Here is a 25,000-nt window from a genome sequence, read left to right as displayed (position 1 = left end):
TATATATATATATATATATAATATATATATATCTTAGTAATTAAAAATAAAGTGACAAGTATAAATAAACTATATATAAATCAATCTATAAATAATACAAGAACACAATAAAATTAAAACACCAATGAAAAAAAATTCAAAGAGTTCTCATGAATAAACCTACTCATTAAACCAGAACCACTTTCAAAGTAGCCAAAAAAAAACCATCTTATGTAGGAGCCCCCAGACAAAACTAACCCTGTGGTACACCTGTACACCTGGAAGGCTCACTGGGGTAATTAAGGATTCACCTGAGCTTTACAAGTTCTTAGAGACAAGAGACTAATCAGTTGTGGTCAAGTTATAATGATTCCGCAGGAACCTTTTCCCGAGAAATGAAGTTTGAAGAGAGAGAGAGAGAGAGAGAGAGAGAGAGAGAGAGAGAGGAGAGAGAGAGAGAGACGAGAGAGAGAGAGAGAATTAGTGCCCGTAACCTGTAAATTTGTAACCAAAATAAAAAACCCATGTAAATGTAATATATATATATAAATATATATATATATATATCTATATATATATATATAGTATATTTATATATATATATATATATATATATATATATATATATATATATATATATATATATGGTTTCAACCAAGCTTGGCTTCATAGAAAACTAAAAAACTAAATAATTCACACATCACTACAATCTTAAATCCACCGAGGCAATTCTCAAAGATAATTTTGGGTCAATCCTATTTTTTACATTAGCATGGGTGCTAGGGTCGCAACCCCATCCCAAAAAGGATTTGAAACCCTTCCGTCATACTTTACGAAGTACGAAACTTTCTCTCGCTGCGTTATCTTTTTCTATTAATAACGGCGCGTGTTATGGGCTCCATTACAGTAGCGTTATTACTTATGCCATTCCAGGTCGACATTTTGTAATTGTTATAATAGTTATTGTTATGGTTTTAGTTATCACGAATGGCATCGAGTTACGTTATGGAGTGTTATTTCCTTTCTTTTTTTTTTACTTATTTATTTGTGAGTGCGGGTAATTCAACTCTTGAATTATTAATGGGTTACAATGATTTTGGGTCGCAAGTAAGTCCCGTATATTATCATGATTTTATATTTCAAGCGTTGAAGACTCTGGAGTTTTGACGATAAAACTATTTTTATATTTGTTGTTTTATATAATTTCATATCTTGTTATTATATCATTCTAATCATACCCACATATATATATATATATATATATATATATATATATATATATATATATATATATATATATACATATACACAAACACTAACTATACTCAACTATAACAGCACTTTATCAGCATGAACAGCATTCTGCTATGTAAAAACAGCACAACACAGCAGAAATCGTAGACTCTGCCACAATTCAGGGAACACTTTATACATTTGACAGCAATCATCTAATTCTCTTTATGGTCAGTGTGTTCCTGAAACACATTTGACGATTACAGTCTGAGTAATGAGTTGGCTAAAACATTCCTTCAAAGTAAATAATATATATATTTATATATATATATAATATATATATATATATATATATATATGTATATCATTCACTGTTCATTTTCGTAATTCTCTCTCTCTCTCTCTCTTCTCTCTCTCTCTCTCTCTCTCTCTCTCTCTCTTCTCTCTCTCTCGTCTCTCTCTCTCTCCTCTTTATATCTATATATATATTATATATATATATATATCTCTATATATATAACATATATAATATATATATATATATATATGTCTATATATATATATATATATATATATATATAGTTTCAATAGCTCATCATTCCATAATCTCTCTCTCGTTCTCCCTCTTTTCTCTGTTTAAGTAGCTCATTCTTCTCTCTCTCTCTCTCTCTCTCTCTCTCTATCCACCGAGCGGATATTATGATAATGATAACATATGGTTCTATGTAAATAAGGTATTAACGGGAGGGCGTCTATCTTTATCGATGCCTGGCCAAGGCGTTTACGGGTCGGGGAGCGATTTCGCCGAAACCAGAACAGATTGGCCCGGGGGCCAATAGGAGACCAGCCCCCCGTCCCACTAAATATGGCAAGACGAAAAACAAGAAGAAGAAGAATAGGAAATGTTGTAATGTTGTGGGCTTTTTTTTATAAAAGATCGTAATGGTTTGTGGATAGACGAGATGGGGTTATAGAATGGAATGTATTAAAGAATACCTGATAAAATCTATGAAGAATATTAATTTAATAATAAAGACAAAACATAGGAAATATTATTGTTCTTAAATATTATACTTGGATATTTCATAAAAATAACAACAAAATAACAACAGCAGATGTTATAACTCTACTAGATAACTAGGTACTATCCAAAAAGTAATGTTGATAGGAATCAGGGAAAACCGACGCAAGAAAAACATTCCAAAGCTTGGAAGAGGAAAGAGAGAGAGAGAGAGCGTGGCTGAATCATGCAATCACGAGCACATATCCACTTTGGGAATTAGAGAGAAGGTGGCCTGCCGGGTGACAAGCGCCGATTCAGTGGAAAGGGAAGTATTTTAGATTTGTGTCCTTCCTTATTCGTTAAGAACTACTGAGGCTAGAGGGCTGCAAATTGATATGTTGGTCATCCACCATCTAATCATCACACATACCAAATTACAGCTCTCTAACCTCAGCAGTTTTCATTTTATTTAAGGTTATATTCAGTTATAATCGTACTTCTGGCAGCGTTGTAGGTACTAACATAGGCCACCACCAGTGGATGAGTTTCTTGGGCCGCGGCTGAGAGTTTTATGGGACGTGACTGCCTCACTTTTTACTTTGTTTTTATCAATCTCAGAGTTAAAACGAAGAAAAATGGAGGAATTATGAATATAATCAGTGTTTAAGAAACATTTATAAATCTTTTAGTCTTTCGTACGAAGCTTTTCCAAAACGTCCGCTATCTTTTCCCCACACAACATCTCGAGTGTCACTCTGCCTCGAGAGCTTCAGCTTTCTTCCATTTCACGTTCGTTACTTCCAGCTAATATCCGGATTCCTTTCGCTTTTTACGTTTCTCTGGTAGTAATACAATACACTCCAGCAAACCTTCATTTTTCTACAATGACGCAACAACCTTTGAACTTATCGTTCTTTTTTTTTTTTTTTTTTTTTTTTTTTTTTTTACTTTTTTTAAAGTTTTTTTTTTTACTAGAATCCGTGAAATCCAACAGGAAACGAATGAGTAAATTTTCCGTCGCGTTTATCAGGATAAATTTTAATCTTTTTTTTTTTTTGTAACTACTGCAATTTACATTAACAAACGTACACAATAATCATTTGCGCATTGAACTCTTAAGTATGAATACTATTTCAATCAACTCTGATAGGCTCCAGTCGCCAAAAAAGTGTAGTTATTGACGCGTTTAGTTTATTAAAACAACAAGAATTTAAATCAATTAACCCAATATATATATATATATATATATATATATATATATATATAATATATATATATATATATATATATATAAAGATATATGCCACGAAGGAAAAAACAAACGAAGGAGTTTCTGCGAGACCTTTCGACGTTACGTCCTCGATTAGTAAAGGATGTTTAACGTCGAAAGGTCTCGCAGATACTCCTTCGTTTATTTTTCCTTCGTGGCATATATCTTTATTTATGGATTTATCACGTTCCTAACTTTCGTGATTCAGTTATACATATTACATATACATATATATATATTATATATATATATATATATATATATATATAATAAATATTATATATATATTATCCATAAATATATATTACATATAGTTACATATTCATATATTATATATAAACCACCTACATACCATCTAAGGAGCTTCCTGGCAATCACCTGATTGCTAAGGCAAAACGAAAGCACGAGACTTCCCAGAGTTTTATCTTAACCCGAATCTAATGGTGGCACACTGGGGAGTCTACGAGCCGCGTATTATTGGAACCTAAGAAGCTGATGAATCTCTCTCTCTCTCTCTCTCTCTCTCTCTCTAGGTCTTCATAATCAGCTGATGGAAACTCAATCACACCCTAGATGTTTATCAGGTAAGAAGGATGAAATGAAAAAAACTATAGCTTTCTCTTTTTTTATTTTTATTGCGTCGACCATCTCGTGCGATGGAAAAGAATTGAATTTGACTACTTGTTTACCTCTCTCTCTCTCTCTCGACTTCGCTCTGTCTCTCCTCTTCTCTCTCTTCTCTCTCTCTCAGGCTATTGTCCATCTTTGATGGTATTATTATTAATTATTATTTATTATTATCAAAAAAACGAATACACCAAATATATGTATATGTATATATATTCTATATATATATTTTAAATATATGTAATATATATCATTTGATATATATATACTATATATAATTTATTATAAAATATATACATAATTACATATATAAAATTATATATATACTATATATAATATATATCTAATTAACTATTATTATATAAATATATATATATATATATAAATGGACATTTGAATAATTTGAATAATAATAATGATAATAATAATAATAAGATTATTAATCAATTAATTGATTATTATTATTAGTTATTATTATTATTATTATAATCATTATTTTTTTTTTGGAAGAAGACCCTCTTTTAAACAAATTTTGTTGAATAAAATGGCAGAAATCAGCGAATTAATCTTATATATTATCTTTTCTATTTTTCTTATTACTCGCTTTTCCGGCTCAGCGATACTTCGCAATAATTGTCCAATATCATATTAGGGATAATGCTGAAAGTGGTCTTTATTCAGACAGGCTTTTATTCATCAATGAAGGTATTATCCAGTATACTGGTATTATCAGAATGCTGGTATATGGGAAGGCGTTCCTCTGGTTCAGATCAAGCAGGGGTCGTCGTCGGTGTTGGTATCATTCCGTAAGAGAGGTCAATGTCAGGCCGGGGTCGTCTCTGGTATTCAGCTGGTATTACTGCTGGTATAGCTCTGGCTTATCGCGACGTTTCAACCTTCTCGTAGGTCATCTTCTTGGCTGGTTAGCAGTAGAAGTGAAGAGATGGTGTCTGCATGCCGATATTTATAGCGGCTCGAATCCTAGAGCTGCGTTCTCATTGGTCGAGCCCTTCTGGCGTTTGGTCAATTATTTCTATATTAGGTACAATATCGCTCCTTTTTATTCTTACGTTATGTGCAGTCCTTGAGTGATTATAAATGGCTGCCTCTTGGGCGTGGTAGGAGATTCTCTTGGAGAATCGCATGGTGGTCATGCCAATGTATTTGCCAAGGCATCCTCGGACGGGCACTTGTATCAGTAGACCACGCTCGTCTTCTTCAAGGGATCCTGCAGGGGGCCCGCAGGAAGGGGAGGCGGCGGTCTTGGCAGTGTTTTATGGTAAAGGAAAGGCAGCTGTGATCATGAAATGCACGTCGACGGGGTGGGGATGGGTTCTTCTCTTGGAGTCCTATTCGCCAATTTTTACATCGGCACCGTCGAAGAGAGGGTCTTCCAGAATTCCAGCAAACCAAGGATGTATGTGCACTACATCGATGACACCTTCGTCAGCGCCGACTCCCAGGAAGAGATAGAGCAGCTGCGACGTGCATTTCCTGATCACAGCTGCCTTTCCTTTGCCACAGAACACTGCCAAGACCGCCGCCTCCCCTTCCTCGACGTCCTTCTCGAACAGCAAGACACCCGATTCCGCACGAACATATACACGAAGCCGACGAACCTGGGTATGTGTATGAACCGAGAGAGCGAGTGCCCTGAGAGGTATAAGCACTCCACCATCAGCGCCTTCGTCAGGAGGGCCCTCTCGCACTGCTCTTCCTGGAGCGACACACATAGCGAACTGGAACGAACGGCCCAGGTCCTCGTCAACAACGGACGCACTAATCGCGCCGTTGATGCTGTGATAGCAAAGAAAGTTGAAGATTGGTACCTTCAGGAACCCCGCCCCGACCTCCCAGAGCCCATCAAGCTTTTTTACAAAGGGCATTTTCACCGAAGGTATAAGGAGGACGAGCAAGTCCTCACGACCATCATAAAGAGGAACGTCACCCCCACCAATCAGGACAAGACCATTAATTTAATAATATATTATAAAACGAAGAAGACAAGCAGCCTGGTGATGAGGAACAACCCAGCGGGCCCCCTGCAGGATCCCTTGAAGAAGACGAGCGTGGTCTACTGATATAACATTCCATGCATAAGAATTTATTTTAAATTTTCCCTACTCAAACGAGTATACATTAACTACCATGTACCTCCTGATGGGGCAACTTGGCGCCAAATGCCAAACTTTCACTCATGACGGAAGAGTGTGGGGGGGGGGGGGGGGGGGGGGGGGGGGGCGGGCGGGAGTTGTAAGTACAGTGATCATTTGCATATTCAGAAATTGTCATTCATGAGGGTATTTTTTTTCCTAATGGTTTCTTAAGGCTCGAGTGTATGGGAATATTTTGCAGGTGGTTTGATCATTAGGGAGATCACTAGGGTAGTAATATTAAAAAATGTTTAACTAGGTGCCAGGGAAACTGCACTCAATTCTTTTTATCATCATCATTATTATTATTATTATTATTATTATTATTATTATTATTATTATTATTATTATTATTATTATTAATCACATAATCGATTTATTTCTAATATAATTTCCCTAATTTTTCATCTTTTTTTAGTTTTTCATTTTATTTTTTCTACTTACAAGTTTATTACTTTTATTCATTAATTTTTAATGTTTTATTTTTACATCATTATTATTTTTTACTTAACAAATTTTTATTCTACTGAAATAATTTTCGCTTTTGTAAAAACCAAATATATTTGCAAGACCAGAAAAAATTAGATAAATTTGCAAAAAAAGAATCTGCATAATAAAACCAATTTAAATTATCTAAATACCAATAAATACTTAACAGATTCAAATAAAAAGAGCTCTTAGCCCCATTCACTTATTGTCATCAATCTGGTAGCCCGAGTTCGCTCCCCGTTGCCGCCGATGCGGAACCAGAGGAATTTATTTCTAGCGATTAGATATTAATTTCACCATATAATGTGGATCGGATCCCACAATAAGCTGTAGGTCCCGTTGCTAAGCAACCAGTTGGTGCCTAGCCACGTAATACAAATCTAATCCTTCGGGCCAGCCCTAGGAGAGATGTTAATCAGCTGAGTGGTCTGGTTCAACAAAGTTATACTTAACAATACAAGTATTGAAAAAGAAACCCACAAAATCATTTTGTCTACACACTCGAGTACTTTCAGGCCCTATCTGTTGCCCATTTTCAAGAGATGTTAGCGTGGGTCAAGGCCCAGCAGTCTTCTGGAACTTCTTCTCGTTGAGCTGTCATTTATGTGATGGCTGTTCTGGTTTCCTTGAGAGTTGGCCAATCCCCTCTTGTCGCTCTGATATCCTGAGCTGATGGTCAATGGATTAACCCTTGTGGTAAGGGTGTGGTCACCAAAAATCTGTTGGGCAGGAAACCTAATCTCCAGGTCAGCAGGGTCAATCTTAGCTTCTATTAATGTCAAAGCTCGGCTTTTCAATCTTCAGAAGAAAACTGAAAGAAGTTTTTGTTTGGTTTAACACAAGTATTGAAAATAACATATACTGAATGCTGATTAAGAAATCTCATAAGTGTCTAATGAGTAATGTGGTTCCTAAGACTCGACCAATGTATAATACCACACACTTTAACAAAACATAAACATCTGGATGCTATTTATGCAAATATTAACATTAATGTATCCAATGAATGGGCTGATGTTTTATTCATGTGAAATTATAATCGAATGGACGGCTTTTAAGAAGTTTCTTTCACTTTGTTCAACTACTGCATACTTTTTTCTGATTAGGACACACTTTTGCATACATATTACATATGATTTTTTCAAAAGTTTTAATTTGTCTTATAATTAGGAAATGTGTGAGCTTAAAAATCAGGAATGTTATAATAATAATAATAATAATAATAATTAATAATAATAATAATAATAATAATAATAATAATAATAATAATAATAATAATAATAATAATTAATAATAATAATAATAATAGTTTTCAAAAAGTACAAATGGATTTGCTGTAACCACTACACAGTTTAAGAATAATAATAATAATAATAATAATAATCAATAATAATAATAATAATAATAATAATAATAATACCAATAATAATAATAATAATAATAATAATAATAATAACCTATGCTTCAATAAATAAGAATAACTTCAGGCCATACCTACAAGCTTTCGAGAAATTCAGAAATAAATTTTAATCATTTGAGCAATTTTCGGTTAATTTCTCACACACCCGCCCCCCCCCCCCCCCCCCCCCCCCCCCCCCCCCTAAATAAAACGCTTCACAAAAGCGGAAAACAGCGCACACGGCTGTATCACTCATATTCAATAAACAGCAACGGCACCACGCATTCAATTTCGACACCGACCAATAATTTTTTTTTGTAATTCACGGCGCGTATTAACGCCGGCGTTAAGAGATCAAGTTTTCATTTAGCGCTGCAATATATCAATAGGTTTCCAATTGGACCGGTGTCCTCAATGGCCGGGAAATTATTAGAATTGTTTATTAACCCACAAATATGCGATACTCAACTGCGTCCTTTGATTAAGTAGACTGCAATAATTGATACGGCCGGTGGTACCTATCTCTACGGGTTCTTGCAAACTACGTTTCTATATTAATATCGTGTCAATAAAGCGGTGGCATGATGAAAATATACGGGGTTATAACACACGTTTCACTATCTGTATATTTTTTTTTTTCACAAAACCTGAAGGTTTACACAACTCTAAGGGCCGCCAACGCCATATTTAACTATCTAAAATTAAAAACCATGTGAAATTAGTAGCATCTGTAAACACTCTACGGAATACGAAACCCATGTTTCACCACTTGCCAATTATTATTATTATTATTATTAGTCATAGGATTTAGGTAAAAAAATATGGGTTGCTTTACCCGTAAGTTGCGCAACAGTTAAAACATATATATATATATATATATATATATATATATATATATATATATATATATATATATATCATATATATATACTATGTTTTTTTATTAATCTGGAGGACTTTCACGTTATTCATCAAATTTCAATAGGTTTTTCAACTTCTTTCAATCAGGATTTTATACATATAAGGATTGTAGAAAGAAAAAAAATGTATATAGGAATTTGTACATCTATTTCTCACTACCTGAACAATTTAGGAAAATGTGGCTATACTTCTGACCCAAAGAACAGTCATCCATCTGAACTACAGATTCCTAAACCTACATTCCGCAACCTGAATTTACTTTATGAAACAATTGACTAGAGAGAGAGAGAGAGAGAGGAGAGAGAGAGAGAGAGAGGAGAGAGAGAGAGAGAGAGAGAGAGAGAGACGAGGAGAGAGAGAGAGAGAGACCCATGAATATGAACCTGCTTTAATTAAAAAGAGAAATTGCTGCAAAACTAGATACCCTGACCCAATTAATCTAGTTAATGTCCTCTGCTACTGACAGCTTTATCCTATACTGTAAGTTATGGGTTTTGATATACAGAGATACTGGGATCGAAAATTACAAGTCCTCATTTTTATGACCCGCGGGTTCACACGTTCAGGTACTTATGTGTTAGTCTCTCTCTCTCTCTCGCTCTCTCTCTCTCTCTCATGTACAGACACATATAAGTTCACAGCTGTTTACAGCATTTCAACACGCTGAACATTTTGTTGTACATGTAAACCCTCTCTCTCTCTTTTATACGCACGGACACAAACACACCACTATCTCGCCATTAACATTTAAAGCAAACAACATACAAATGTGAATCTCTCTCTCTCTCTCTCTCTCTCTCTCTCTCTCTCTCTCAACTTAATCCATTTCCCTTGCAGATCATGATGTACCCAAGAGATGACACAAAGTTCTCCTCTACTTTCTCTAAGTTGTAACGCCCAGTGACAACACATTAACTTCGCTAAAAGAAAAAGTTGAATTGTGTGACAGTCCAGAATAAATGAAAGAATATTGTAGGTGCTTGAGGAAGGAGAATAGAGAAATATAACAAAACAATTGTAACAAGGCGTTATCCGATCTCCAGCTTGCTCGACGCGCCTGCTAAAATCTACGGTCAAATAGAGCGTTGTTTCACCAACGAAAATTGAAATAAATGTGCTACATCATATATGAAATTGTTTTTCTGTACTGTTTAACATTCATGTTGTTTTTACATTTTAATTCTAATGAATAAATCATAAATATCTTATCCTAAAATTCCTGCATTTTTAACTCAACACAAAATACATATTTCAGGTCTTTTTAGGGTTTTCAATATGGCTCTCCTACCCCCCACCCCCCTCATACATGAACGACAATAACAACAACATAGTAGTTTGTAATCTTACTCCTCAAGTAAAAATCATACGCAAGTATATAAATCACTCAAACATATACTGAAGATATAGCTTGATTTGAAGTAGTGTAGTTAAAAAAAATAATAAATACAATGTAAACCAATGTCTGGAAGTTCACTTGTATCATAAGTTGTATTAGATATTCCATTCCGATATATTCACATACTAACTCACGGAATTTCTCTATGTGTTTTCATGCAAACATTAAACACGAATATTAACATTACACTGTAAGATTTAATTATTGGTCTCGGTATCAAATTCAAACATTAATATTCAATACAAATCGCCCTATATTCAACTTTCACGCAATATTATAATTATTTACAATACTTTGATTAATAATCGCGCTAAATATTACGAGCAGCAATATTTACTGGTATCTAACCGTTTCATTTTATAATGAACAAAATTATACAGCACGATTTAATATTTTTATTCTGTGCCCATCAATGAACGGTTTGATAATGGTATTAGATTGAAAGTTAACCGATATAACAAACTAAAAATGGTTTCATTTTTTAATATAAAACGCGATATCGCTTGAATGATATATAACACTTTTAACAACAAACTCCACTCAATAAATTCTAAATATCCATCTCTTTGTCAAGAAACTCTTAATATAGTACCATTCTATTATAAAAAAAAAATCTCGCAACTTCTAAATCTAGTTCCTCGAGGAAAACCAGCGTTTACCTCAAAACACCTCATATCATAAATTCTGTTTACCTATTGGCTAATAGGAACGCCTTGATCACGGATCCTCGAGCGCTGATTGGCCAATCGCTGACGTCACGGAGTGACGTCACCGTCTGATCACGAGGGTTAATGAGGGTTAATTGCACCTTATGATACATCAGGTGATTAATCAGAGATAAACGCCCTTAATGAGTAACAATTATTGTCTCGTGGTGATGGAAAAGTTCCATTACACAGACTCTGGAAGGGTTTGCCTTGCTACGTAGTAGTACTGGTTTTCGGAGTTAATGTGGAGCTCCGGGCTAAGATTTCGGAAATTATGTGATTTTGCGAGGTTGAAACTTTGCTCTCTCTCTCTCTCTCTCTCTCTCTGAGGTATATTCAGATGGTTTAAGTTTAGGTTTAATAGAAAATAAAACTGAAAATAAAACAAAATATAAAAAAAAAAAATTCAGAGCAAAAGAGAGTAAATTATTATATCCTAATATATAACCTATGGGTATATTAATGTAAATGTATATCCTATTAATTGGGTATCTACGTTATAATTTATATATATATATATATATTAATATTTTATATCATATATTATATGATATATTATATCCTTGGTATATATATATATATATTCGTATCATCCTTATATATAATAATACATCCATATATATATATATATATCTATATATATATATATATATATATATATAATATAAATATATAAAGCTTCCAGAACTAACAAAACTGCATTAATCTCAACTCCAAGGCCAAAGGTTCGATCCCAATCTACCCACCCAGCCCACAAGTTGACCCAAATGCAAATAGGTATCACCATCACCTGGGAGTCACACATAAAAAAAATAATAACTCATTGCTTTCAAAAATATACACAAACCATTGATGAACACAAACCAGACCCACCCAAAACGACTCAATCTTGAAAATAACCATTGAAATATATTCGTACGACCACAAACGCACACAAAAGTGACAACAAACAAATACACAAAAAGACAAACATTTTCAAAAACACATACAAGCTTTTAGTGACAACACAGACCAGACACTCTCAAAAAGACACAATTTTTAAAACAAACCATTGAAATAAATTCACACACACACACAAACACGCTCTCAGCAACAAACAGTCCTACAACTATGCAATATTCGTACCAAACCATCGAAATGCTTTAAATAAACTATAAACATGCACGAACCTGCAACAAACACAAACAAATAAAGATCCTAAGAAGACAAGCAGTTTTATAATCACTCAAACAAGCTTCCAGCAACAAACGCACACGAAACAAACCCCCAAAAAATCGAAATACATTCATACAACCGTAAACAAACAAACATAAACAAACATTCAACAAACCAAGCAGACCAAACATCTCACAAACAGCTCTCAGCAAACACAAACAGCTCTCAGCAACAAACGGATCAAACCGACCAGTACCATAGAGATACATTCATATACCTATAAACAACCACACAAACAAACACGTGTAACAAACCAAGCAGACCAAAAATCCCCCCAAAAAGAGATAATGTTTTACAAACAAGGACAAACAGGCTCTCAGCAACAAACATACCAGAGCCATAGAAATACATTCATAGAACCATAAACAAACACACAAACAAACGCGCAACAAACTAAACAGACCGAAATCCACCCCCTCCCCCCCAAAAAAAGAGACAATACAGTTTTGCAAACAAGGACAAACAGACCCTCTCTGCCCAGCGGTGAATAATTCGCTAACCCCATCAAGCCCATCACTAAAGATTCAGCACTGGCCCATCGGCTGCAACACAGCGCTCCATATAAATGTTTAAGTGACCAGTAATGCTCACAATCCATTTACCTACCCCCCCCGCCCCCTCCCAAACCCCGCCCTCTTCCCCCACCCCCCGGTAAAAGAGATGGGGGATAGGGGTGGGGGAAGGGTAAGAGCAGAAGAAAGAGAGAGAGGAGAAAGGGAGGGGTACGTATAGGCAGAGGTAAAGTTATGTTCTCTCTTCTCTCTCTCTCTCCTCTCTCTCTCTCAAAAAGGAAACATTTCGTGAGCCTGTAATTCACTATGAGTCATCGTTCATATTATATTAATATATATATATATATATATATATATATATATATATATATATATATATATATATATATATATATATATATATATAATATATATATTTTTGTGTGTGTGTGTGTGTGTATAAAAAAAGGACATTCCTGATTTATATAAAGTTTTATATACATTGTCCGTTTTCTTATATATAAAATAAAATGTAAATACTTATAAGTAAACACGTTATACACAGTGATTTGGTGAGTTTCTTTTTCAATAATAATAATAATAATAATAATAATCTTTCTCTCTTTCCAGACCCCTAGTCTAGTTCAAGACCGGTGAAAAACAAGAAAACAAATAAAAGTGAAGCCGTGAAAATAGAAAAAAAAAAGTGTCACTGATGTGAGGTGTTGGTGTCGAAAATAAAAAATAAATATAAATAAAAATTGTGATCAGTATTACACGTGGATATTACGTCATCGCCATGCCTCGTCGGTACCGAATCTCTCTCCTGGGTGTACTGGTGGTCTCTGGTGAGTAAACACTTGCTTTGGAATCTCTCAATAGTTGATTGAATTCCTCAATGCAGTTTTGGCCAATCTGTCTATACATTTTTTGTGGGGATCATTCTATGAATAATTACTGCTTTCGAAGGGTTTGGTACTGACGTGAGCATGTGATCTATTTCTAATGGGGTTCCTGTGTACTTTAGTCATTCACTGCTATGCTCTAAGATTAAATTAATAAATAGCAGAAAAAAAACATGTAAGCTACATATTTTTCATTCACATAAAACATTCAAAATGCATATTAAGACATGTATCTAAACATACAAGAATGAATGTGTTTAGGTATTAATAATCATCTCTGAAACTGTATAAAATTTAGACCATTTGCTACCTCATATTTCTCTGAAATTAAAATTGAGAGCGAGGCCATCTATACAATGTAAATATACACTTCTAAGTCTACCTGAAATATTACGTATCAAGTTATGACATCAATTGTCACATTACCACTGTAAAGAACTTAATATCGAAAAATATTACTCGCATGGCAAATCAGAAAGCATAAAATATATGGTTATATAATTCAGGAAAATGTGCATTTGATGAACACGTGTAAAATTTATTCTTGTAAAAAAAATTACCAAAAACATTCAGTGTTTATCAAAATGATCTCGTTCACAATAATAATGCGACGAAAATATATTTTGGAACTGAAATATTTCAATTTCAAAGCACTCAGGTAGCGTAATTCTATTTGTGAATAAAAATAAAATGACGAATGATGAAAGGAGATATACTTGTGAAAAATTAGAATAATTTTTGTTCGTATGTGATCCTTCTGCAATATTCCACGAACATATTTTGATGAATGTTTGGCTAATGCAACTAACACAAAGACGCCAAACATCTTCATCTGGAAGCATCTCCAAACAGTCTACTCTGTTTTCCAACTAATTTGATGATAAAATCCGAGAGATCTCGTCAATTTAAAATATAATTAGGAAAATATATCAAATGCTGGCTGCCTTGCCTGGGAATAACTCAAAATCTACACACATCTTTAATGACATCTTACCTCACCCAGATGTAAGTTGATGTAGACCCGTCTAAAACATTTTTATACAACTTTTAGCCACACGTCAAGCATCCAAAGAATGAAGTAAAATAAGAAAACTTGCTCATATCAATATCAAATGAGGCCATCTACAAAATTTCCATGATATCCATACACAAAATTTTGGGATGCACCACTATTATAGCCTATCCACTACCCTAACAGAAATAGATTAGGAGGATGAATGGATATCCCAGACATAATTTTCATGTTATAAATAAACGGAACACACGGAGATAATTCGCACCCAGAACCAATTTGAATTCAACCAACATTTTATTGGGAATGATTCTACCCTTTTCTCCATAACTTTCCATCAAATAAATATAACCCCAGCTCCACCTTCCTCCAAAACTATATACCTGGACATCCCTTGGCCCTCGGTACACTCCTCAATCTGACAGCAATCTAAACATTGTTAGCTTACCTTTAAACAAATTTACTCACGATATCTGCAAAAAAAAAAAAAAAAAAAAAAAAACCCCCAAAAAAAAAAAAAAAAAAAAAAGGAAAACACCTAGACAAATTTACTCACGATATCTGTAAAAAAAAAAAAAAAAAAAAAAAGGAAAAACACCTAGACAAATTTACTTACGATATCTGTAAAAAGAAAAAAAAAAGGAAAACACCTAGACAAATTTACTCACGATATCTGTAAAAAAAAAAAAAAAAAAAAAAAAAAAAAAAAAGGAAAACACCTAGACAATCTTGGCCCTTAGCACACCCTTCTACTAGATCTGAGAGCAATCTGAATATCTTTAACATACCTCTAAACAAATTTACACCACCTCCCTAAAATAAAACTAACTGGGCCCAAATTGGCCCTTAAAACACCCCTTTGCAAACTCTCCCAGCTTTCCACACACACTGTCAAGATACCTTTAAACCAGGTGGACCTACCTTGGCCCTTAATACACCTTTCTACAAAGCCTTGAATTGAACCAATTCATTCAAAAATTAAACCAGCAAAAGAGCAAGTAACAAGTAGGTGACCACCTCACGGCCACAGAACTTAATCAAACTTTCATGTTTGGGCAACAAATCTAAAATAATATTACGCTCCTGTGAATTATATATATATATTACTGCAGACACCGAGGGAGCTATTTACACAGCTAGGTTTTGTCAATAAGTGCAACAACTGGTCGCCATTAAGATTGGTAATGGCGATTGTGAGGTGAGCACAGCCTTTGTTTCTAAAGATTGGGAAAATATATTATTATTATTACTATTATTATTATTATTATTATTATTATTATTATTATTATTATTATTATTATTATTATTATTATTATTATTATTATTATTATTCAGCATCGACCTAACTTTCAACTCTATTATTAATATAAAACGATAAAATATAATACAGTAAACGATATCATATGTATAGCACTGAATAATAATAATAATAATAATAATAATAATAATAATAATAATAATAATAATAATAATAATAATAATAATAATAATAATAATAATAATACCAAGACGTTTTCCCGAGAATAACAAAGAAACCCTCTCAGCTAATTCAATGGTAAACATAAAATTATTTACCAGAAAAATATTATGATGTAACCCAGTCAAATTCATTTGCATGCAATTCATTTAGATGTAGAGACCTGATCTACATCTAATTCAAGTCTCTTTTTGTACCCTAGGTTAGAATCATAGAGAAACTATAGGATAAGGGAACAGAGAAGTAAAAATAGAAACCCACAGCTTGGTAGGAAAGTTGAAAGGGCACTTAATGGAACGTTTAATCTACAGGTATTATTCAAGTCCATACTCCCATTGAGCTTCAGAGCAGAATGCCTCATACAAAACTCAGGAAGCCCTGTAACACCAGTCAACCCACCTATTCAGATACATGTACCTCCCTCATTGTTTATGTGTTTCTTGGTGTTTCTTGATGTTTATTGGCTAATTTGGTTTCGTTTTTCAAAGAGGCAGAAAATATTGTGGTCTGTGTTGAAATAATGACCTAATCTCTCTCTCTCTCTCTCTCTCTCTCTCTCTCTCTCTCTCTCGCTCATATATATATATATATATATATATAATATATATATATATATATATATATGTGTGTGTATGTATTTATAAAGTGTGTGTGTGTGTATACATACATATATAAATATGTGTGGAGAGAGAGAGAGAGAGAGAGAGAGAGAGAGAGAAAGATGAATATGTGATTTTGGCATAAAGCCAAGTATTGGAACCCATTGAGAGAGAGAGAATTTCTCTTGGTCACATTGCCACCAATTTTCACGAACTTCTTTGTCATAAATTATGAGGTAAACAACCCAATGTTTAAATGAAACAGCTGACACCATCTAATTCCCCTACCGGCCACCAGGGGCGCGACAATCGCCGTCCAAATAAATAGGACACAAAATAAAAATGACATTAAACTACAGTTAATTAAGTGTCATTTCCCCTTACAATATTCACTTTTTAATGAGGAGAAGTGTTAATAACAATACATAGTTTGATAGGGAACGATTTTACCGGGTTAACAACCTCATATCAGGTTTAAATGGCTTCGAAATCAGACGAGAAAGGACTGTAGCCTGATATGAAACCTGTCATGATTAAATCCACGTTTTACTTGACATAAATGAACGCGTCGTCAATAATGAGCACCAGTATACTATAACAAAACTATAAATTCTATTTATAGAGGTAAATGATCGAGGTAAATTGATTTTCAACATAAATTTCATATTAGTATGGCGCCGTATCACTTGATCAAATATAGAATTAACAAGCAACGACCATTTTATGTTATCATAAGCTGAGAATTAACTTCCATTTTATTTTCCCAGGCAGTAATCCTACGAAAATCCTGATAGGATGTCAAATAAAGGATTTTTTTTATACCCTACAGAGATTCGAACTCGTGCTGAGTGAAGAAATGAGATGGGCAGTTTCACTATATAATTATGTACAATGTTTTGTTATACTTTCAAATTTTTTTGCATAATATCTGACATTTTTTTTCTTTAGACAAAAATATGTTGGAATTAGAACATGCGTAAATAAAACCTTTAAAAAACCAAACCAAACCAGCGAACGAAAGGTCTGGACCATAAAAAAAAACAGCAAAGAACTGAAAGAATGAAAAAGAAAATGTCACATAAAAAACCATCAACATCATAAAAGATGCAAAACTGATCATTATACGCCATCGGGAAATACCCAGACTACCTAAACAATATCTAAACACTCTAGAAAATATCTAGGCTTTATAAAAAAAATACAGACTACCAAAAATCCCTAGACTATCTAGCAACATAAGACAATCTAGATGTCTAGATAAAATCAAGAAAATGCACAGAATATCTGGAGAACATCTAGACAGCTTGGAAAATATTTAAGACTACCTAGAAAATACCTAAAATAACGAGAGAAAATATCAAGATAATCTGGGAAAATGTCTAGATTATCTAGAATCTATTTAGGAACGTTACTCTAGAAAAGAAAATACATTTCAGTTTTGTGGTACAAAATGTATTTTGGCTGCTTTTAGCAGTAATTAGGAACCAACAGAGAGAGAGAGAGAGAGAGAGAGAGAGAGAGAGAGAGAGAGAGAGAGAGAGAGAGAGAGACTATTCTCAAATGCCAATAAGGTCACCCTGGGTCACACTGTTGTATTTCTGGTTTCATTGTGACCCATCAAAACTCACGACAGGTGGTCACCCCTCCAAGAACTGACCAAAGACGATCTTCATTGAGAACTTAAGACTTGAACGTTTCGTCATCATGAAAGAAATCGACGCACCGCCGACTGGTAGACTGCCACGCCGAAATAATGAAACCTCCAGTTGATTTTTTTTTCCGAAGGATTTCGCATCTTTCTATCAATCCTACGACTAGGGATTACAAATCCTGTAAAGCCTCGATTAATGAACGGATAAATCCCCAAAATCCTTTCGCTGGAATCCCCGCGTTAATCTCTTCATTCTATTTGTCCGGTTCAATTCGGGGTAACCAATTTCGGAGGCCTGACTTAACGAAGCTTGCAAAAGCGTTCCGCGTCGTTTGAGGCTCGCCCCCCGGAACTGTTACTGTTTGTGCGTGTGTTTGTGCATGTGTTTGTGCGTGTGTTTGTGCATGTGTTTGTGCATGTGTTTGTGCATTTGTTTGTGTGTGTTTGTGTGTATATTTGTGTATATGTCCTTTCTGCGAGTATGTGCAGGTATGTTTGTGCATGCTTTTGCGTGCTCATATTTGTATTGGTGGTGTTTGTACATTTGTTAATGCAAGTGTTTGTGTGTGTTTGTTCTGTGCATGTGTTTGTGTGCGTTTTTGTGTGTGCAACACCTAGCCGCCAAACATCAAAAACATGATTATGGTTATTGGTTTGAAGCAGAAACTACACCACAGAATGTAGTATATATATATTTGGAGGGGGGGGAAGGGAAGTAAATTTCTGATTGGTCCACCCCTGATACCCCACCCCTAAAACATACCCCCTACCCCCGGAAAAAATTAAAACCTAAAAAAAAAAATATTGCAAATTATTACAAATATTTCTGTACATGTTTTCAATCAAGTGCAAATCATGGAATTAAAAAACTGACTACTTACATTGGGCCAGGTCAGTATTTGGACGGGTTCAAAGGTCAGGAGGTCAAACATGACCATCAGAGATGATAGCCAGGTACAATTCCTCTCCACTGAGAACAGGTTGACACTCCCGTCGGCCTCTGAAAGGGATTAATATATATAAAAACCTTATCTGAGAGTTTCTGAACACTACCACAAATATGCTAATCCACCCAACTCCCTCTCCAAGACTCCTCCACTCCCCCCCCTACCCCAACTCATCACTCAGGGAGTGGGGAAATGAAGATGCCAACAGAGAGAGAGAGAGAGAGAGAGAGAGAGAGAGAGAGAGAGAGAGAGAGAGAGAGAGAGAGTGCGTGTACCGCCAAATTGCTAAACTTTCCTCTTGCTCAAATAACTCAAGAGTGGCTACTGACTTATTTTTTTCTTTGCTTATTTTTTGCTGTTTAAAAGTTTTTAAAGCTTTTTTGATTTTCTCTCTCTCTCTCTCTCTCTCTCTCTCTCTCTCTCTCTCTCTCTCTCTCTCTCTCTCTCTGCTGGTTTGAGAGCATAAAAATCACGTCAGAATTGCACAGAGCCAAAGCATTGAGGCTGAACAGAACCGGACCAGAACTATTGTGGTAAAATAAAATGATAATAATAATAATCTAAATAATTGCATTTGTATATGTGATGAGCTGCGTGCCCAAAACGGCCTCAGAAATGGGGTGGTTCCACTTCTCACAAGCCCACCCCAAACCCATTCCCCCTCCTCTTCCCCCCCTCCCCCCCACCCCCCTCCGACCCGCAACCAGAGCAGGCCTGCCGAAAAAAAATTATGTGGGCCCGGTTTTCCCATAGTGGGTAGTGTCTTGATGTGTTCATTTTATGAGAATGTATTTTGGCTTTGAGGTGGAAATATCTTCCTTCTCTCTCTCTCTCTCTCTCTCTCTCTCTCTCTCCCTCTCTCTCTCCCCGCAGTCACACAACCCAACTACCACCATGAATGTCACTTTCTCCACCACACTAGAGCTTTACAAACACTCGGAATATCCTATCAATCAACAAAACGACGCACAGACACACCTTGCTATAACTTATAAGTGTGTACTCGTTAAAGTAATCCATTATGTCGAGTAAATAAGAGAGAGAGAGAGAGAGAGAGAGAGAGAGTAATTTAGGAGGGGAAAGAGCGGGGAGCGGGGAGAGAGAGCGGGGAGAGAGAGAGATGAGGATGAGAGAGAGAGAGGAGAGAGAGAGAGAGAGAGTAATTTAGGAGGGAAAGAGGGGGCAGGGAGAGAGAGAGAGAGAGTGGGAGAGAGAGAGAGAGAGAGGAGAGAGAGAGCGAGCGGGAGGGGGGGGGGGGGGGGGGGTTGGGGGGTTTTCTTGTAAGAAAAGATCTTAAATTGGGTCGTAAAAGAAACATATACCAAACAAGGTTATCAAATTCTGTCCGGGAATGAGCGGCTTAACTGGGTGTTTTATGCAGGTATTACGCGCGTGCGAGAGCGCTCGTTTGTGTACATCTAAGCGTGGATATGTTATGGGCCCGACACACACACACACACACACACACACACACACACAAACATTAACAATCTTTTAGTTTTTCAGCTTATAAGGGATGTTTTTTTTCGGCAAAGTAGAAATGAATAGTCCATTTTGGCGTTGCAATATTTCTTGCAACAGACAAACACATAAATATAAATATATGTATATGGGCTGGACAGAATCTAATAGACGAAGACATAAAAACTCTGGCAGTGAGAATGATAATCTTCGCCCTATGCCAAAACAAACAAAAAAGAAAAAGCTTCCATGACAAAAAATAAATAAAGAAATAAAACAAGTCACTGATGCCCATTCAGAGATACGTAGTAGACGTAGATGAATGTCGTTGAATATCTGATCATTTCTCTCCAGGAAAACAAACAGCCAAAAAAATAAATAAAAAAAACAATAGGAACACTCACAAAGCTAAAAGAAAAAAAAAACACGAATTCCTGCTCTTCGCGATCTATACAATCTTCATTCTGCGTATTCCGGTGCCATAAAGATGTCTTCTGCCGTAGATGGAATATAAACAACAGCTCCCTTCAGACACGCCACCCGCCCCCAAAACACGAAATTCGCCCGCACAAAAACTATATATATATATCTACGCCCACCACGGTACGGACGCGGGTGTTGAAGATGCCATTTCGGGTCGTGGGTGGGTGGATGAAGGAGAGAGAGAGAGAGAGAGAGAGAGAGAGAGAGGAGAGAGAGCGAGCCAAATAAGGTAGGAACTCTCGCATATATATTTAAAAGGGCGCCATAAGCCTTTCCCATATCTCATAAGAGCGTTGTTCCCAGCATACCTTGTTTACTTACAATTAATACAGACTCTCTCTCTCTCTCTCTCTCTCTCTCTCTCTCTCTCTCTCTCTCTCTCTCTCTCTCTCTCTCTCTCTCCACACAGCGACAGAATGTAGGTTTAATATTCTTCCAAAATAACTGAGAATAAAAATGTTTCAGGAAAAACATACTCATACAGAATTGGGTTCCAGCAATACACTTGATGTATTATTTTTCACCAGAAGTGCACGAAAGCCAAATTGCATCAATAAAAGTGAAACGAATTTGATTCAGTAATTTCCAAGAGTTTTAATAATTCTGAATAAAAGATACGAGAAAAAATAAGGAATTATTTATTGAAATGAATTCTATTAAATAATTTACAGGTGTTTTAATAATTAAGAATAAAAGATACAAGAAAAAAATAAGGAATTATTTATTGAAAGGAATTTGATTAAATAATTTCCACGAGAGTTTTATTAAATAATAATAAAAGATACAAGAAAAAATAAGGAATTATCTATTGAAATGAATTTTATTAAATAATTTCCACGAGAGATTTAATCATTCAGAACAAAAGGTACAAGAAAAAAATGAATTATTTATAAAAATTAATTTGATTAAATAATTTCCAAGTGTTTTAATAATTCAGAATAAAAGATACTAGGAAAAATAGGAAATTATCTATTGAAATTAATTTGATTAAATAATTTCCACGAGTGTTTTAATAATTCAGAATAAAAGATACTAGAAAAATAAGGAATTATCTATTGAAGGTAATTTGATTAAATAATTTCCAAGAGTTTTAATAATTGAGAATAAAAGATACAAGAAAAAAATAAGGAATAATCTATTGAAATGAATTTGATTAAATGATTTCCTAGAGTGTTTTAATAATTCAGAATAAAAGATCAAATAAAAAACTAAGGAATTATTTATTGAGATATAACATTAAGAGATATTTCTTCACTGAATTGGATATAGAAAAGAAAATAAATTGAAAACATGAATGATAAAGATCTTCAAATGAAACAGAAAAGATTTAAAACATAATAACTAAACAGATATACGAATGGCTTCTACAGACAGACCAACAAGAAAATCCTAAATATTTTTTTCAACTAAATTTAAAACTAAAAACAAAACTTAATTCATTAAACTGCTTAATCGCCAAGATATATATATATATATATATATATATATATATATATATATATATAATATATATAAATGTTTTGAATGAACATAAATGAGGAATTGACTCTTTGTATTATGTTAAGCGTCTACTGATCAAGTATGATTCGGAATTAAAGCTATTTTCTAAAAAAAAAATATTGCTGTGAAATGAAAACAGGAAAATAAACGTGTTTCTTAATTATTATATTATTATTATTATTATTATTATTATTATTATTATTATTATTATTATTATTATTATTATATTATTGATTATTGTTGTTATTGTTGTTTATTGTTGTTATTGTTGTTGTTGTTGTTGTTGTTGTTGTTGTTGTTGTTGTTGTTGTTGTTGTTGGAGAAACAAATCCACCGTTATGAAAATGTACATATTTTTAAATTTAAAACTTTATGTACATTTACATAACTGTGGATTTCTTTCTCCATTTGAAGACTTGTGCTACTATCAGGATTTTATTATTATTATTATTATTATTATTATTATTATTATTATTATTATTATTATTATTATTATTATTATTTCTCTTTTTGCCTCTCACCCAAAAAATCCTAAGGTCTCGTTGGAACAAAGGAGATTAGTTCAAGTGCTTCTGAAAGTGGGGAAAAAAAAGTAAAGACTGAGAGTAATGAAAGAACTGAGCAGACCCATTTGTTTCTGGTGACATACTCTCTCTCTCTCTCTCTCTCTCTCTCTCTCTCTCTCTCTCTCTTCAAAGCAAGGGGACCTTTGGTACACGGAGGAGAAAAAATGTACACTTGAGAAGTGGTATTTTGTATAAAAAATAAACAAAAGGTTCCTCTAGTCTAAGCGGTTAATAATGTACCTGACAGCTACTCGACAATTGTGTGATCTACCAAGGTTTAAAAGGGGATTGGTACCTCATTCCCCAAAATTTAAAATTCTTACGTAGAACCCCCCAAAAAAATATGGAATTACTTGTCCAAATGACATAAATTAGGCATCTATATATAGTAGTTAGTCGATCGTATGTCTAGAAGTAGGTATGTATACAAAAAAGGTCCTTTTACGTTTGAATAAAAATGAAGAATTTCCAAAATTTCACTAAATTAGACATCTATATTATATGGGGTTTAGTTTCTAAGTAATATAATATGTAATATTCAAAACTCACCCCATGATCCAACCTACTAATTTCGCATCCAAATATGGCTCCAGTCTCCAACATCAAACGCTCCCTCCTCCAACAATCTCCCTCTTTCATTAGAAGGTCTCCCTCATTTCTTAGGCTCTCCATAGCCTGGACTACCTCCCCAACACTCATACTAACCCCTCAAAAACCTCTCAACCGTCTCCCTCAATTCTCAGACGCCCCGTGGTCTCCACCGCTTCGCCAACGCCCCCAAACTCCTCCACCTCCAAAACCCCCAACCTGACCTCGCCTAACCTCGGTCCAAGGTCTGATTAACCTTCTCATATGTCACTCCCGGGGCCACAACACACTACTACCCTCTCAAATTACAAGGCAATTATTCGTAAGTGATTTAATTAGCCGTAATAGTCTGCGGGGCCTCTTTTTAGCGACGTCCAGAGTGTTAATAAATTCGCGGCCGGGGTTTTTTAAAACGACAATAATAGGGCCCGGATTAGGGGGTGGGGGGGCACCCGGCCCCGCCCCCCGGTAATTCAATGGGATTTGCGACCGACTGGCGAGTCGATCCTGAGCACGGAGGAGGGGGGGGGGGGGGGGGGGGGGAGTTAAATTGGTTCTTCTTACCTGTCCCGCCCTGCCTACCTTAAGAGGCTCTCAGAGACTTTCTTAGGTTGTCTGGCTTTATTCTGACCTACTCTACCTCACACTAGACTCACAGAGTCTGCTCTACCTCACACACTAGACTCATAGAGTCTACTCTTCCTCACCGCTAGACTCACAGAGTCTGCTCTACCTCACACACTAGACTCACAAGAGTCTGCTCTACCTCACACTAGACTCACAAGAGTCTACTCTTCCTCACCGCTAGACTCACAGAGTCTGCTCTACCTCAAACACTAGACTCACAGAGTGTGCTCTACCTCACACTAGACTCAAAGAGTCTACTCTTCCTCACCGCTAGACTCACAGAGCCTGCTCTACCTCACAC

At 35.0% G+C, this 25,000-nt stretch overlaps 1 protein-coding gene across 1 annotated transcript in view; it reads left to right on the top strand.

Moving 5' to 3' along the window:
• The window catches only part of LOC135205355 (cell adhesion molecule 3-like), a 269,454-nt gene that overhangs the window by 98,872 nt on the left and 145,582 nt on the right, over positions 1 to 25,000 (top strand). The window contains exon 2 of the mRNA XM_064235844.1: positions 13,514 to 13,731. Within this exon, the coding sequence (XP_064091914.1) occupies positions 13,683 to 13,731 (49 nt within the window). The 5' untranslated portion in view covers positions 13,514 to 13,682. The remainder of the gene's footprint in view (positions 1 to 13,513; positions 13,732 to 25,000) is intronic.

Source organism: Macrobrachium nipponense, chromosome 49, assembly GCF_015104395.2.
Source record: "Macrobrachium nipponense isolate FS-2020 chromosome 49, ASM1510439v2, whole genome shotgun sequence".
Classification (NCBI taxonomy): Eukaryota; Metazoa; Arthropoda; class Malacostraca; order Decapoda; family Palaemonidae; genus Macrobrachium; species Macrobrachium nipponense.
Note: the sequence above shows the minus strand (reverse complement) of the source record. Positions and strands in the feature narration are given on the sequence as shown.